This window comes from Nansenia antarctica (genome assembly GCF_963989245.1).
Source record: "Nansenia antarctica genome assembly, chromosome: 5".
Classification (NCBI taxonomy): Eukaryota; Metazoa; Chordata; class Actinopteri; order Argentiniformes; family Microstomatidae; genus Nansenia; species Nansenia antarctica.
In genome coordinates, this window is record NC_137690.1 from 23,680,817 (window position 1) to 23,696,298 (window position 15,482).

The 15,482-nt window shown below is 41.2% G+C and overlaps 1 protein-coding gene across 2 annotated transcripts; it reads right to left on the bottom strand.

Moving 5' to 3' along the window:
• Positions 1-5,121: 5,121 nt before the first annotated feature.
• ankrd13a (ankyrin repeat domain 13A) lies at positions 5,122-12,236 on the bottom strand. 2 transcript variants are annotated; one of them, XM_080532133.1, is made up of 15 exons: positions 12,105-12,236; positions 10,740-10,875; positions 10,287-10,411; positions 10,121-10,166; positions 9,880-10,023; positions 9,567-9,756; positions 9,392-9,458; positions 9,108-9,189; positions 8,748-8,809; positions 8,480-8,610; positions 8,191-8,348; positions 7,738-7,890; positions 7,428-7,591; positions 7,250-7,314; positions 5,122-7,099 (listed from the first exon to the last, which is right to left on the bottom strand). In XM_080532133.1, the coding sequence occupies exons 1-15, from the start codon at positions 12,201-12,203 to the stop codon at positions 6,904-6,906; spliced, it is 1,818 nt and encodes a 605-aa protein (XP_080388259.1). In that variant the 5' UTR covers positions 12,204-12,236; the 3' UTR covers positions 5,122-6,903. The 2 variants fall into 2 exon arrangements, with proteins under 2 accessions (XP_080388259.1, XP_080388258.1); XM_080532132.1 differs by having other exon boundaries at positions 5,122-7,102.
• Positions 12,237-15,482: the final 3,246 nt, after the last annotated feature.

A 15,482-nucleotide genomic window follows, 5' to 3' on the forward strand; every position in this document is an offset into this window, starting at 1 on the left:
TCAAGCATTGTATAATTTGTTGATTGATATTGTGCCTCCCCAGACAAACAAAAATATTTGTATTTCCTTTCTACTATATGTGACAAGACTGTTTGAATTTATTTACAGAAAAAATGCCCAATTCAAAGCCTATCAGAGATTGTAACATATTTCTATTTATTTTCAACCTTAAACTAAATTGTCTCTTGAAAATGATGTGATGAGGAGTTTAACGCTATTTATTTGGAATGTTTTGTCCACATCTTAATTCTACTAAATAGAAAATATATCAGGTCCCTGTATTTGAATGATGTGACAGAAACTTTCTCTCATACTGTACATGTCATGAGCATTAAATAATGATAAATACACTGTATAAACATATCATAACTATTATATCTTTGTGTCTTTGTCCTTCTTGTCTATTCTTGTTCTATTTATGATTAAGATAAACAAAAACATCTTAATTAGCCACATAAAATGAGAGCTACAGTACATCAGATGGCATTCGTTTTGAAATAGGTCAACTTGTCCGAAACGTTGACAAAATAAACATGCAGATGTGTGCACTGCAGGAGTGATTTTCATCACTGATAGCTGTTTCATGTCATTGTCATGGCCGTCGCTGTTCTCCTCAATGAGAGATTTTAATTAACAGGCTGATTTGCAATATCCAGAATCTATCAATATACAAGGGAATAGAACAGCTTCCAGCTTCAAATGCTTTTAATGAAATGTTTTATTAAACAGAACTCCCCAATCCATAGTTACCTGCACAGCTCTGGTAGGGCTTGATCACGTCAAGGACCTCTGGTATGAGGATAAGAGAATATAAATGTGATCACACAATCCCTCATTTGGGTATTTCTACAGAGGGGGAGGTGCAGATCAAAGCTCTTTTGTGTGAGCCATTGCAGTAGAGGTGTATCTCAAACAGACCTGCAGAGAAGACACATGAAAGCGGTGCTGCTCAATTCATTTATTACCATCAGAGATTAACAGCTCGGCAAACTTCACTGTGTGCAGAAGACACTGCACAGTAATGTAATGATTGCATTGTAAACAGAATATATATATATACATGTATATATATATATATATATATATATATATGTATATATATATATATATAGCTTGCTGTGTCATAAGATAAAGCCCACACAAGTCTGTAATGTACAGGCTCTGACATATAGACCTCTTTACTGTATACTGTGTGTGACCCTGTGACCCTGTGATCCAGGTTCACGTTCTAAAGATAGAATAACAGCGTTAAAGAAACAGAAACAGACTTCTGGAAATTGGTGGAGCCTACTGCATGTGCCTGAGTACGATGATTGTTTGCAAATTGATAATTCGGTACAGAGCCTGAATGCAAGTCTACTCAGAACACCTGATGAACCTCCAAATGCACAGTATAATAAAGAACATATTGTATAATTGCAGTATTCACTCTGTATTGGGAACATCTTCAACAAACTCATACAAACTGTATTGGGTTGTCTCTCCCAAACACACTGGCATATATAAAACAGTACCCTGCAGTGCATAGTTTCACCAGAGGTAAGGTCTGCAGTAGGCAGCTACATCAATAACCGTATACACAGAGGTTTCTTGTTGCAGTGATTTATGGGGTCAGGAAGCCTCCAATTTCATTTCCAGTCCTATATGGTGGTTAGACGCTCTCCAGAACCAATTAGGCTTCTGGGACTCATTCGAAAAAAGTGTTTGCAGAAAAGTGTTTGCAATGGTGCATGTGCTGTAGTCGTAACAGATGATGATGAGGTAAAGGCCATATACATCAGTCATGCATGGTAATGATGTAATACTCTAACCCCGAGGAGCTTGACCTTTATAACATAGCTCTTTGACATTTCAGCAATGTAGGGAATGTGATGATGGGGGCCCACCCATAAAAACAGAATTACTGTTGTTTACTTGTAATACTGTTTGTATTCTTTAACAGATGAGGAAACCAAGACCAAACTAAGTGAAATATCCCATGAACTGCAACACTGGAGTTTTGTAGTAGCATAACTTACTCTGCCTCAACTAACAACAGTTCCTAGCCTAATCAATGTATGCAGTATCAAAAGTAACATCACATCAATCACTCTACAAATATCTAATCAAGTCAGACAGTAATCAAATCAGGAATGCAGTTGATGTGATCATTGACGTTCAGTTGATGAGTTGTTATTCCCTACAAATCTGACGGCTTTAGGACCCAGTGCTATAACACGACGGAAGCATCCTTCTCAATCTGGATCATTGTATTTTCCTTCCCACTCGAAATAAATTCTATGATTATGTTGTACCCTAGCCGACAAAGTATAGTTCTGAATTTTCTGTCCTTTGCGTTTGTGAACGGGCAAGCGGGTGACAAACAGAACGAAAGGCCGTATGTGGTCCTCAAGAATCAGAATTTGGGTAAGGCTTGATTCTGGTTTTGCCACTGCAATGTAAACAATACCAAGGCCCGTTACGTATTTCAGGAGGCGCACCTGTCGGCCATGGTAACGAATGGATGGAATGAGGGTAACATGTTAACCTGGCCTGAGTGCACGCATTCTTCCGTTATCTTAATATTTGTATTACCTATATCTTACACTTCGAGGTTTCGGGTTTAGGCAATGGCCTCTTGTTAAGTCTAACACGTTTTTGAGATTTTGAGGAGGGGCGTGTATCACATCTGGTTGTTTAGCAGGCATCATCATTATTGAATGTGCAATAATACTATGTGCAATATGACAACCCTCGGGTACATAAGGTTCAGAGATAGGAAATGTTAGGATATGTATAGCATAGCATAGAGTACAGCATAGTGTTTTATTTGTATAGTATAGTATAGTGGATAGTGTACATAGCCTTTATTTATGTAAACCAGCTCTTTTCCCTTCTTGTTTTTAGTATTTTTTTTCCTAGCACCAGGGGAGCCCCCCCTCCCAAATTTCGTTGTTTGGTACCTGTACTATATCAATGACAATAAAGACCATTCATTCATTCATTCATTCATTCATTCATTCATTCATTCATCATCCATGAAAAGATGAAAACCTCTGTCAGGTTACTGTTGTAACATTGTGTTTTTTGTATATTGCAGTTCTACTCGTCAGCGTCTTCTCTGTCCTGTTGGTGGTGATGATCCTCATGGCTGTATGTGTGTATAAACCACTGCGTCGTCGGTGAGCAGTACCTAATCTCAATCAAGAAGTCCTACTCAATGGAGACCTGAGACTGACTGGTCGTGAGACCACCATGCTCAGCTGCCTGTCCCCGCTGATAGAGATCCAGAGTCTCAAGGCACTGTCAAAAGCCATATCTACCTATAAGTGCTGTGATCTACCCAGCTAGGGTTCTTTTTTCAATTATAAGGTCATATGAATGAATGAATGAATGAATGAATGAATGAATGAATGAATGAATGAATGAATGAATGATCTTTATTGTCATTGTAACAGGTACAACGAAATGTAATTTACTTTTTTAAATTAAATAACCTAGTTTGAATATTGTTTCTTACTTTATGTTAAGTTCTTACTGTATCAGAAGACATTGTAATGCTGACATAATAGAAATCAGGTAATATAGATACTTGTTCTCTAATAGTAAAATGTAGCCTAATGTGAGTCAACATAAAAGCTGCTGTATCATTTGAATCCTCTTTTAATGTAGGCTACCTCTTTTCATATGTGATTTCAAGTCATTGTTTTTTATATTTATCTATATTTATATTTTATTTAATAATATTATTGAGGTATTTATTTAAACATAGGCTATTTGATGTTCACCATGTAATTGAATGAATAGCTCCCTCAGTTCTGTTGTGGTGGAAAAACACATGATTAAAACCAATTATGACAATTCCTTTCCTTGTCTTTTGTGATTTATTTGTCACTTTTGAGTGACATGAGATGCCAAACTGCAGTTTGTTTATACAGGGTCTATACAACCTCATAGCATAAATATGTGTCTTGTATCGCATGTGTCTCAACACCTATGGAAGTCAATGACACAAAGGCTTAACAACATTTTTTACAGAACTAATATTTTGTCAGAGTTGTGCTATAACCTTAATAAAAATGTAATTTAGAGAGTTCAGTGGGTACTCAGTAATTTCAGGAGCATACCACTTAACAAGACCCCTTTTCATGTGTGTGTGATCACTGCATACACTATGTACTGCATTAGCACTCTTGAAGAGACCGCTTGTCAATAAGCCTCAGGCCCATTCTTACATTCATTAAAAAAGGAAAAGCAGGTTAAGGGGGGAGAGAGAGAACTCATTCCCTTAATCCACAGCCATGGAAACAGAGTGCTCTTCTGGATCTAGTCCCTTCTACCATGTTAAAGAGGCAGAAAATGGGAAGAGGCCTCACAGTTAGTCCTCCATCTCAAAAGGCGTACCTGACAACTGACTCAAACAATGCTTTTTTTCATCCTTTAATGAAAGTGACCAGACTTAAATCAAATCACTACTATACATCTTTATGATATGATTTACATACTGGATTCAGATGTATGTACTTTGCCCCCTACAGTACAAATAGTAAGCCCCAGATGAGGACATTACTTAAGCATCTCCAATAAAATGTCTTAATTTAAGATAATGAATCGACATTTTTACACAATGAACACCAAAACAGTTTCTTGGTTCACTTCGTGTCAAATGTCTCATAATGAATAATCAACCCCTGTTCTGCTTTTTAATATACATGGAGGGGGTCATAATGGCTAATAGGATTTTCCATTCCATTTTCAGAAGTGATTCCTCCCACACAACATGATTCCATCATATTTTTTTCCCACCCAATTGGATTACTGTAAACAGTCCAGATGCTCTAATTGGTCAGCGTAGTACGCACAGCACAGATATCAGGATTGCAGTGAATGAAGGCGGTGGCTATGTTTAGCAAATAAAACATAAAATCCACTCAATGTTTTTGATAATACAACCTAATCCATTATTACAGTGTTTGAACAATGTGCATACAGGGCATTGCTTTGCTACTGTTCAAGACACAAATAAATCAAACTGGTTCTGTCTGTTAAGGGACAATGATCAGGATGCATTGAGTTATAATATGTAAAATCAAATCCACATTGAAATAAAGTGCTTTTATTTAAGAAAGAGAAACCAACATCAAAGTTGACAAATGTTTTCTTGAATTCTTTAACATGTTAACAAATTATGTTTTCTGCTAGCAAATGAAGCAGTACAAAGACTGTTCCCAGAAATTATAACCATAGCTAACTCTGGCACAGTAGAGACTGCACAGCAGTTTGGCAATTTGTTCATTAGCAGTTTGAGCTCAAGCAAGCCCCCCGAAAAACAGACAAAGCAATGCATCAGATATACGTTCTGTATACTGTTGGTTATCAGTGTAATTAACTACATTAGTTAATGCATTTTGATTCCAGCCACACTCCTGAAACCCCTTGATCTCACTTTAAAGACAAGGCATTTACACTGACTCCTGTCCTTAGAATGTTTGGTCTGAGTGGAATTGCACGACACTGACCCCCGCTCCCCCCTACCAACATTATGTGTGACAGTTTAACACCTGAGACCCCCTTCAAACACAAAATGATAATGCTACACTGAGCTGGCATCTGTCTGAGGTTCTCACACTTCAGGCAGCCCACAGGTTTGTAGTCATAAGGTAAAAAAGAGAGCCCTAACAAGTGTCCTTAGAAACCTGTTGTGTTTGAGGTCTAATGGCCATATTCTTCAGCATGTAGATATGGACATTTTCCATATCAATGGATAGCCTAGCCTATAATAATCCATGTCGCAACACTTGTGTAAGCACCTGTGAATCATGTGTATGCTTATTCATCCAAAGGCAGGCACAATGGCTTCTGCTATTGCTTATTTGAGTTGAGGTGCTGATGGTTGATGGTAAGCGGAGACCATTGGTGAGTGAAAAATTAAACAAGATTGGCATCTTTTGTAAAGACTTAGCGTCATATTCAATAAAACCAGGATAGTGTTTTTAATTCTCTACCCTTCACCAGGGGCACGCACCTGTCACTTCCCCTCATGCATTTAAAAACATTGGATTGCTGTTCGCATGGCTTGAGATATTCAATACACCAGTCTATTTCTTTTAAATCTATGTGGGGGAGTGTACAACAGCACACATGAAATGAAAGGTAGAATCTGCGGGGGTACTTGCATCGCAGTCAGGAACAAAGTCAGGAACCTCATGAACCTGGTGATTGGTATTGACTGAATAGGACCCCAAGTTATGCAGTAGCAGATAAACATGAAATTGGGGCAGTGGCAAGTCATATGTTTGACATTGTCCTGCTCAAAGTAGGAAAAACAACCATATCCATTACTAGAATACCATTTTCAATGCGGCTACAATCAACTAATAAACTTCTCTAAAATGTAAAAGCAGAGGGACAGTGGGACAATAGAACCCTGAGATATTCAATCTTTCAGTCAGACCATGAGCCTCTGCCAAATGGCTCTGTCAGAATACTGGAGTGTCATCCCCAGTGCTCTGAAACTACAATGTTCCAGAACCTCAACTATACCTGCCACAGGTTTAACCTGCTCCTGACAACCAACACCCAACACAAACAAATACATCACAGGTTGCGGTTGCAGTCTTGACACCAAGTGAACCAAAAACTCTTCCAAAATAATCTCAGACTACACAGATGCCTCTTCAGAAGAGAAGTGACTATGCATTATTTAGAGATACAAATATATAAAGTATGTTATGTTTTCATCAGAAAATAGGTATTAAAGTATTGAATACAGAAAATTCAAATGGCTGTGTTAATGAACAGTTACATAAATGTTTCCAGTTGGCAAGGTAGTTTGGGGGTGTGATGGCTGCTTCTTGATCTGGAAAAGTTAATGCGATTATGGCAAGGTGTGGCCTCACACCTTTTTCCCTCTAGTTTCCTCTTTTACTTCTCAGTAAGCGATAGCTGCAATATCCTCTCCAAGTCCTCTTCCTCCTGCTTCCTCCTCTTCTCGTCTTCCTCCTGTGTCCGGGCTGAGAGCTCCATGGCCAGGCGCAGGTCTATGTCAGGGCTGGAGGCAGCGCCTGAGCTTGCAGGACTTGATGTGTCTCCCAAGTCCACCAGCGCCCCCTCTGGGATGCTTCTGGAACAACAGTGGAGGAGTGTTTTGAGTCAGGGGTAGTAATGTAACACTATATAACACTTTCCTTGCCCTACACCGTTTCATCAGTAACTGTCATGTCTTTGTCAACATATCTATCCATGAGATGTGCATGAATACACCATGTACCTGTCACTCTGGCTGCTGAGCATGACATCTGTGTGGTCCCCATTGGCGTCATCCCACGTCACCTCCTATGACACAAAACCAGGTAAGACAGATTCAAACCAACACAGAGGTTGATGTGAGAGCGAGAGGACCTGACAGGGGGTAGGAGGACAAAAGGCAGATTAAAGCGGACTCTGACCTGGCCTGGGGTTCCACTAGACTCTAGTAGACTCTGGTGGATGGCGTACTGCAGCAGCTCTTCATCATGGTTGGGCACAGGGGCGTGGCGGCTGCCCCCTCCTCGATGGCGGTAGTGTGCAGGCACCTCAAACACAGAGGGGCACACCTGGAATAGAGGGGGAACTGGATGGTGGGGGGGGGGGTAGAGAAAGGGAACAGTATGGTGGACATCAGTTTGTTGTTTCAATATGACATCCATCAACAATATCATGATTTCACTATATTCACACTCAGTAATGTGTTGTTTGCTGGGACACTAGGACACCTACTTGCAGCTTCTCCGTCCTCCTCTGAGGTTGTGGGTGTGGCAGCTGATGTGGGTGTGGCAGCTGATGGGGGCGTGTCCACCAGTTCACCTGTACTGCATTTGTTGACACTACCAAATGTAATCCTGGCATTGAGCACATGAAACAGGGGGATCTCTGTGTGGTAAGAACAAAACATTAGACTCCCATACATCACCATACACCATACATAATTTTTAAGCAAATGCCTCTACTTAGACAAGCAAGCATCATAAGGTAATGGTGCAGATAACAGTTTTAGTTAGAAGATCCCAATAGTACAGACTTTTAACCAAAACCTGTCAGACACACAACGCCACTTCTCTTTTCTTTCTTTTCAACCTCTTAGTGGTGTGCTTGTATAAGGTTAGAGCATTAAGATACACATCAAGTTTACAAGTTCTTTGTATATTCAGTTTCATGGCAGAACAAGAGTACCTATCTTCACAGGAAATCCAGGAGGAAATTTCAGGGTAACAAAATCCCGCAGTCGGGCGAAATGGGTGCTGGTCCTTGCCATGAGATCAATAATAGGTGTCACCTGCTCCACCAGGGAGAGGGGGTGTTCCTCACTCATCCACAATGTTCCCTTAAACCTGGGCAGATCACACACACACACACACACACATCAATACCACCCCATGCTAACAAAGTATATTACAGTTACATTACACAATAACATTTTAAGCAAACATTTCCCTCTGTGGCCTTAGAGTGATTTTCTTACTTCTGGGTTCGGATGGTGAGTTCAATAGGCCGGCCAATGTCTCTGTCCTCAAGCTCAAAGTCTGGGTCAAAATACTCCTCTGGTGTGATGGCAGTAGGGTTGGTAGCTGTTGCATATTCCAGAGTGAGGTCCTATTCACACAACCAAGTCAAGCATACTTATGAATACCATTGCAACCAAGAGGGTGACGTTTATGCATTGTACACACATTTGAGGATAGAGGTTTAATTCCTCTATTTCCTAAAAACCAGGTCTGTGTGTCTCTTACCCCTTGAGCACTTATATGCTGTTCCACAGTCCCCAGAAGAGACTCAAGAACATTTCTCTCACCTAAAAGCAAAATGTGACAGACCACATGATGTTTTATTAGTCAACATTTTCTCTGTGATTATGTCTGATCAAGTTATTCTCACATACAGTGCCCTCCACAATTATTGGCACCCCTGGTAAAGATGAGTAAAAAGAGTTTAAAATGCACCTTTTGGTGAATTAGCTTAATGTCACACTGGACAAATTAAAACATCCAACCTTTAATTGAAGTAAATTTATTCTGAGAAAAACTGTCATCAAGAAATTATTATCTCTAACAAAACCATGTGACCACAAAGAGGAATAATGAGGCACATACTTTTAATTCTTGCCTTCTCCTCATCGGTGAGATGCTCTGTCCTTGTACGGATCACCACATTCACATTGTTCACAGTGAAAACCTGTAATGAAAACAACCTATATCTCACACACAACAAACATAATAATCTAAAGTAGATCTTAATAAATTGAAGCAACCGACTTGTGTGTGAAGTACTTAAGTACTAGCACTAACTAATTCATGCCACCGGTATGTTTTGGCCCCAACCTTCCTCAGCGTGTGTGTGAAGTATGTGAACAGTACAAACAAATGTTTGTACGAACCTTAGCTTCAAATCCATTGACAACTTCGGTTTTGTCAGACCTCCATCCCCAAATCCCAGACTTATTCCTGTGAAAAACAATTTTGTGTCCTGTAAATATAACTCACTGTACAAGGTTGCATGTGCTGATTTGTTTCCTGACAACACAGAGGTAGAAAGGGGTGTCACAGTCTTGCCTTTCAAAAGCGATGTGCTTGGTGTCCAAATAGGTGTTGACAACAGAAGTGGTTAGCCTCTTGGCTACTTCCTGTTCAGGGGGCTGCATTGAGTCCAGTGTCACATCCTCAATCTCTCGGGTTATGTCAAAGCGTTCTGTGTCCACTACCTCCTCGTCATGGTTCACCTCTATCAACTCTGTGCAAGTATCTACCAATACAAACACAATCTATGCAGTAGAACGTCATACAAGAACCAGGAAGAGAGAGACATGACACAGCTGGCTAAACCAGTATTCCCTCTGTCTGTTGACACCTGACGAAGTAGACTCACCGTCTCCTCTGAAGATGTAGCTCCTACGGCCTCTGATCCAGGTCATATTCTCAAAGCCCAGCAAAGTAGCATCTACACGCAGGCTGGCACCGCTCTTCCAGATCCGACATACATCACTGGGACAAACGCGGGACACGAGAGGGACTGGGAGGGGTGAGAAAGGAATGGACTTATTTGGCCATGGTATTATATATTTTTTTTTAAACCAGTTGTTTACAGGAGGGAATAAAGTAAAACTTACTCCAACTTGTGAACTCCCATTTCATTTCCATGTAGAAATCTGGGGACTGGAGGTTCAAAGTGGCATGAGTAACCAGCTTTCATATTTGGCACCAGCAATGTACAAATATGATGAGTGGAAATATTAAGTGGAAGGAATGCATGAAGAAAGCGTAAAGAGATAAAACCTCGCGGATCTTGCACAGCAGCTCAGGCACTCCTCCCAGGGCAGTAGAGGCTTTGAGGTAATCTCGCCGCTGAAGTACCAGCTGAACCATCTCTGGGTCTCCGGTGCTAACCGCCTCCTGCAGCACTAAACAAACATGTTAAAGGTGTTTATACAAAACAGGTTTCCAATGACAATCCAAACATGCTGTTTTGACCAGCATCATCTATATCAGATATTTAGTGACTGCACCTTACTAGAAAGGCACTAGAAAGAATTCTGCTCCCAACTGCACTACGGGGGAGACAAACTTACTTAATAAAGTAGACTTTGCGTGCAAATGTGTGGAAGAGTGACCATCACACACTTTTAGAACCAAAATAATCACCAAGTCATATTGAGGCATATACCAATACAGCAAAACACAAACGTCTTAATTCCAGTGTCATGTTGCTAAGAAGAGAGCCTGCCTAACCTGTCCAATTATTGGCGTTCTCTTTGGTAACTTCAGCACCATGTCTCAGCAGGACTCTCACTGACTCAAGGTGCCCCAGTGACACAGCAAGGTGGAGCGGCGTCCTTCCTCTGGGATCCACAGCCTCTATGTCAGTCTAAGGGTAATTAACAGTAATGGCAATGAGTTAAACAAAATAAATGAAAATATGGTCATCCTATATAGAATACCTAAAGGCAGACTGTGTAAGGTGAGTAGGCGACCTCATCATAAACGTTGGGGCAACTTCCTGTTTAGAGATATCATCACAGGCAGGCGTGGTTCACATCATCAGAATTGGCTCTCTCCCTATAGGCAAAGGCAGATGAATTCTGATTTTGTTGACAGCTGTAGACAGGAAGTAGCCCCACTCTTTATTGTGATCTTGTCAACAATTACTCAGCGGCACACAGTTGATCTGCAAGCTACAGTAGTTACATTTAGAGTAGCCTAAATTACACCATTCAGAATGAATCACACGACAATATACACTCACCATACACCTTATTAGAAACACTATACTAATACAGGGTAGGGCTTCCCTTTGCTCTCAAAACAGTCTCAAATCTTTGTGGCATTGACTCCACACGATGTTGGAAACATTCCTTTGAGATTCTGGTCCATGGTGATGACATGATGGCATCATGCAATTTCTCCCGTTCTATCACATCCCACGGGTGTTCTATTGGATTCAGATACGGTGACTGGGAAGGCCACTGAAGAACACTGAACTCATTGTCATGTTCATGAGACCAGTTTGAGACGACATTTGCATTGTGACATGATGGTGCATTATCATACTGGAAGTAGCCATTAGAAGATGGGTACATTGTGGCCATGAAGGGATGCACATGCATGGTCAGCAACAATACTCAAATAGGCTCTGGCATTCAAGCGATGATTGGTCGGTATTAACGGGCCCAAAGTGTGCCAAGAAAACATTCCCCACACCATGACACTACCTCCACGAATGAGAAGGTGTACAGGTGTTCATAATAGTATCCCGTGAGTGTATATAGCTGACTACTTCCTGCTTAGACACCCAGACCTGACAGAATAGCTGCTAAATAACTAGAGAGTAATTGTTTTCAGTAAACCTATTTAGGTATAACAAGTTGTATGGACTTGAGCTCCATTTGACTCAAAAGTATTTTAAAGACGATATCTCTTGAACTAACATTCAAGTGGCCAACTAGCCAGCTAGCTAGCTAACTTCTCTGGCTAGCTAGCGTAAGAGCCGACATGCCGTGAGCTGGAGCTAGCTAAGCAGACTATCTAGCTGCATAGGCGACTGAATAATAATTGAAAACGAGCAAGCAGTGCTTATGTATATAGCGTTTGACATACCTTTGTTGACTCGGTTTCTAATTTCCTGTAATCATTTCCCCAGACCAAGGCGTGCAGAGGAAATGTAAGCCTGAAATCTTCGCTGGCCGCGGCTAACATCTTTCTCTTCGTCAAACGTCTGACTATAGCTAGATAATACTTACAGCCATGAAAAACCCTTCGCTAACTTCTATTTATAAGCAAAACTAAAAATAATGTACTTCGTCTCATCGTATGACAGAATACATGTCATTCTGCTTGTCAACTTTTCCCAAATAAAACTTTTGAAAAACAAGGAAGTGTCAAGTTCAGGGTCGTTACAAGACTATTAGAATAGGGGTGTTTGAAATAAACGCATTTCATCTTAAATCTACAACTAATTTTGGTAGATAATCTGGATCAACAGAGGTCTAACTTTGTTAAAAAAGTGTATAATATACACCACATTCTTAATCAAAGACGCAAATTGAGTTATAATTAATTAACAAACAATAAAATCCCCCTCTCAAATATCCGCAGTTCCAAAGCAAAGGCGTGACCATGTTATGCAGTAGCCAGGGGTGTATTTCTTCGGATTATGATCAATTTGGTACAATTTAATACCAAATCTCTATTTTTCATTGTATTCATATCGTGTAACTTAAAATAAACTCATGAATGCATGTGGTGACTCTTAATAAAATGTTAAATTACATCACATTTACAGGTCAGTTGATGTGATCCTGTTTACCAACTACGTCATCTAACGTCATCTGCGCACGTTCCAGACGTTTACACCCTGCGTGGGCCTGCGCAGATTCTCTTATCTCAGAATCAGAATCAGAATCAGAATCAGAATCAGAATCAGAATCAGAATCGCGTTTATTACATCTTACTTACTGTACAAGTACACAAGAGTAAACATTTTTTTTTTTTTAAACACATTAATAATAAGTATACGTAAAAGTAACTCTACATTGATAAAGGTATAAAGTGATGGATTTTACAGTGACTTCAATAGTGCAAAAAAGAGTATGATGTTATGAAATGCAATATAAGTATATCATATAAGTATAAGTATTATATTGCATTTCATATCATCATACTCTTTTTTGCACTATTGAAGCCACTGTAAAATCAATCACCTTATACCTTTATCAATGTAGGGTTACTTTTACTAGTAAGGTAGCAAATTAGTCCAATTGTATACAAGTAATCCAGTAGTGTGCAGTAGTTATAATTAGGAGTGCTGTTATACTGAATATCAGCACGGGCCACGGCTGTGATTCGTTCGTAGGTACGAGCCGCCATGATCTCCCTCGCCTCGAGTCCCGCATCGGACCGTTTCTGTATGGCGGTGGCTCTCAGGCTGTGGTTAGTGTAAGATGTCTGTGTCCCTGCCTCTTTGCACATCCTCTGCAACATCTAATATATCCATCTTTGTTTGAAACCAACACAACTGACTGCGTTTACATACTCAATATTCCGAACTGTCATGTAAACGCGTACCGAATCCGCTTAAGATCATAAACCGATTCGGCAATATTCCGATTAAGACCCCTGGCGTACGCCTGTTTAGGAATATTATGACATGTATTTCAGATTCAGATTCAGATTCAGATAACGTTTATTGCCATTATGCTTGACACATGTAGGAATTTGCTTTGGCATTTACAGAAGGTGCATTTATGCTTTTTTTCACATATACATGAACAAAACAAGTACAAATACAAATGCAAAGACAGGCAAAAACAGGACAACACAGGACAGACAGTGCATGAATAGTGCTGTATATAAAGTGCAGTGCAGAGTTATTCAAGGTCCAGTGCATGTTCAGTCCTGGGCAGACTTGGAGGCGGGGGGGAGGGGGAAGCCAGAGTCATTTAGCAGCCTGGCGGCTGAGGGGAAGAAACTGAGCCTGTGGCGGGCCTTTAATGCCTTAGGCAGCCGCAACCTTCTTCCAGAGGGAAGCAGGGTGAGGAGGCCGTGGCCGGGGTGGAAGGGGTCTGCCATGATCTTCCTTGCCCTCCTCAGAGCCCTGGTGTCATGCAGGGAGTTGAGGGAGGGCAAGGGACAGCCGATCACCCTCTCTGCTGAGCGTATTACCCGCTGCAACTTGGCCTTGTCCTTGGTCGTTGCAGCAGGGAACCAGGTGATGATGGAGTGGGTGAGGATGGACTCTATGATGGCCGTGTAAAACTGGACCATCATGGACCTCGGCAGCCTGAATTTCCTCAGCTGCTGGAGGAAGAACATCCTCTTCTGGGCCTTCTTCGTGAGGGCCTCGGTGTTCCGCTCCCACTTGAGGTCCCGGGAGATGGTCATGCCTAGAAAGCGGCATGACTCCACGGAGGCCACCGGGGTACCTCCCAGCGTGATGGGAGGGGGCAGGGCTGCTTGTAAACACCTTAAGCAGTTTATGACCCTTTTCGGAATATTCAGTTACGGCTCGATTCATAGGAAATCCTGGGTTTTGTTGTTGTTAGGGACAGCATAGCAAGCCGGAAGGCGATACACTCGTTCACCATTTCTTCTCGCTCTTGACATCCAATGTTGAATTTAACTGAATATAACTTTATTGGAAGGACAAAGTGAATCAGTGGTGTAGTTAAATTGTGGTTCAAAAGCGCAAGTAGGAGAACACAATAACGGAGGACTATGTTGGAAACAAGCATTATGGCTTAGCTGTGGGTTAACGCCTGCTCAACGACCATAACCAAGCTACCAACACTAAGGTTACTATAGTAACAACTATTGTCCCTCCCACCGAATCGGAATATGACAATTAACATGAAAACCGAATACGCCAGTCGCTACAGCACATGTAAACACCTTAATCAGGATATTCCAATAACCCGATTATTGACCGTAATCGGATTAAGGTGTGCATGTAAATGCTGATAGATAACCTGATAGATAATGACTGTTAATGTAGTCTAATTAACGGTAATTTAATAGAGCACCTGTGCGGCAGAGTGATAAATATAGTTAAAAGTCCCAGTGCTGTTTATACTGTATATCGGCACTCATGGAATGCCTCTTTACTTGGTCGGAACTAACTGTTGTATAATACTGTAATGATGTGTATTTCTGTAGTGTGTCTGGGGTTGGCTGGGGGGTGGCAGTGTTTTGTATTCTTCCAGTGTATTTCTCCAGGAGCCTGGGTTTTAGCCCAGAGGCTTCGGTATCGTTTCCCCAACAGCAATAGCTTGGACAGGTTCTGATTGGGGTGGCTGGGGTCCCTAATAATCCTGAGGGCCTTTCTGACACACCGGTCCTTGGAAGTGTCGTGGATGTTAGGGAAGCTCACATCCGCTGATCATTGCAGCGCTTCGCGGTTTTGGGCAGTGCAGTTCCCGTACCAGGCAGTGATGCATCCCGTCAGGATGCTCTCGGTTGTGCCTCTGGAGAAGGCCCCAG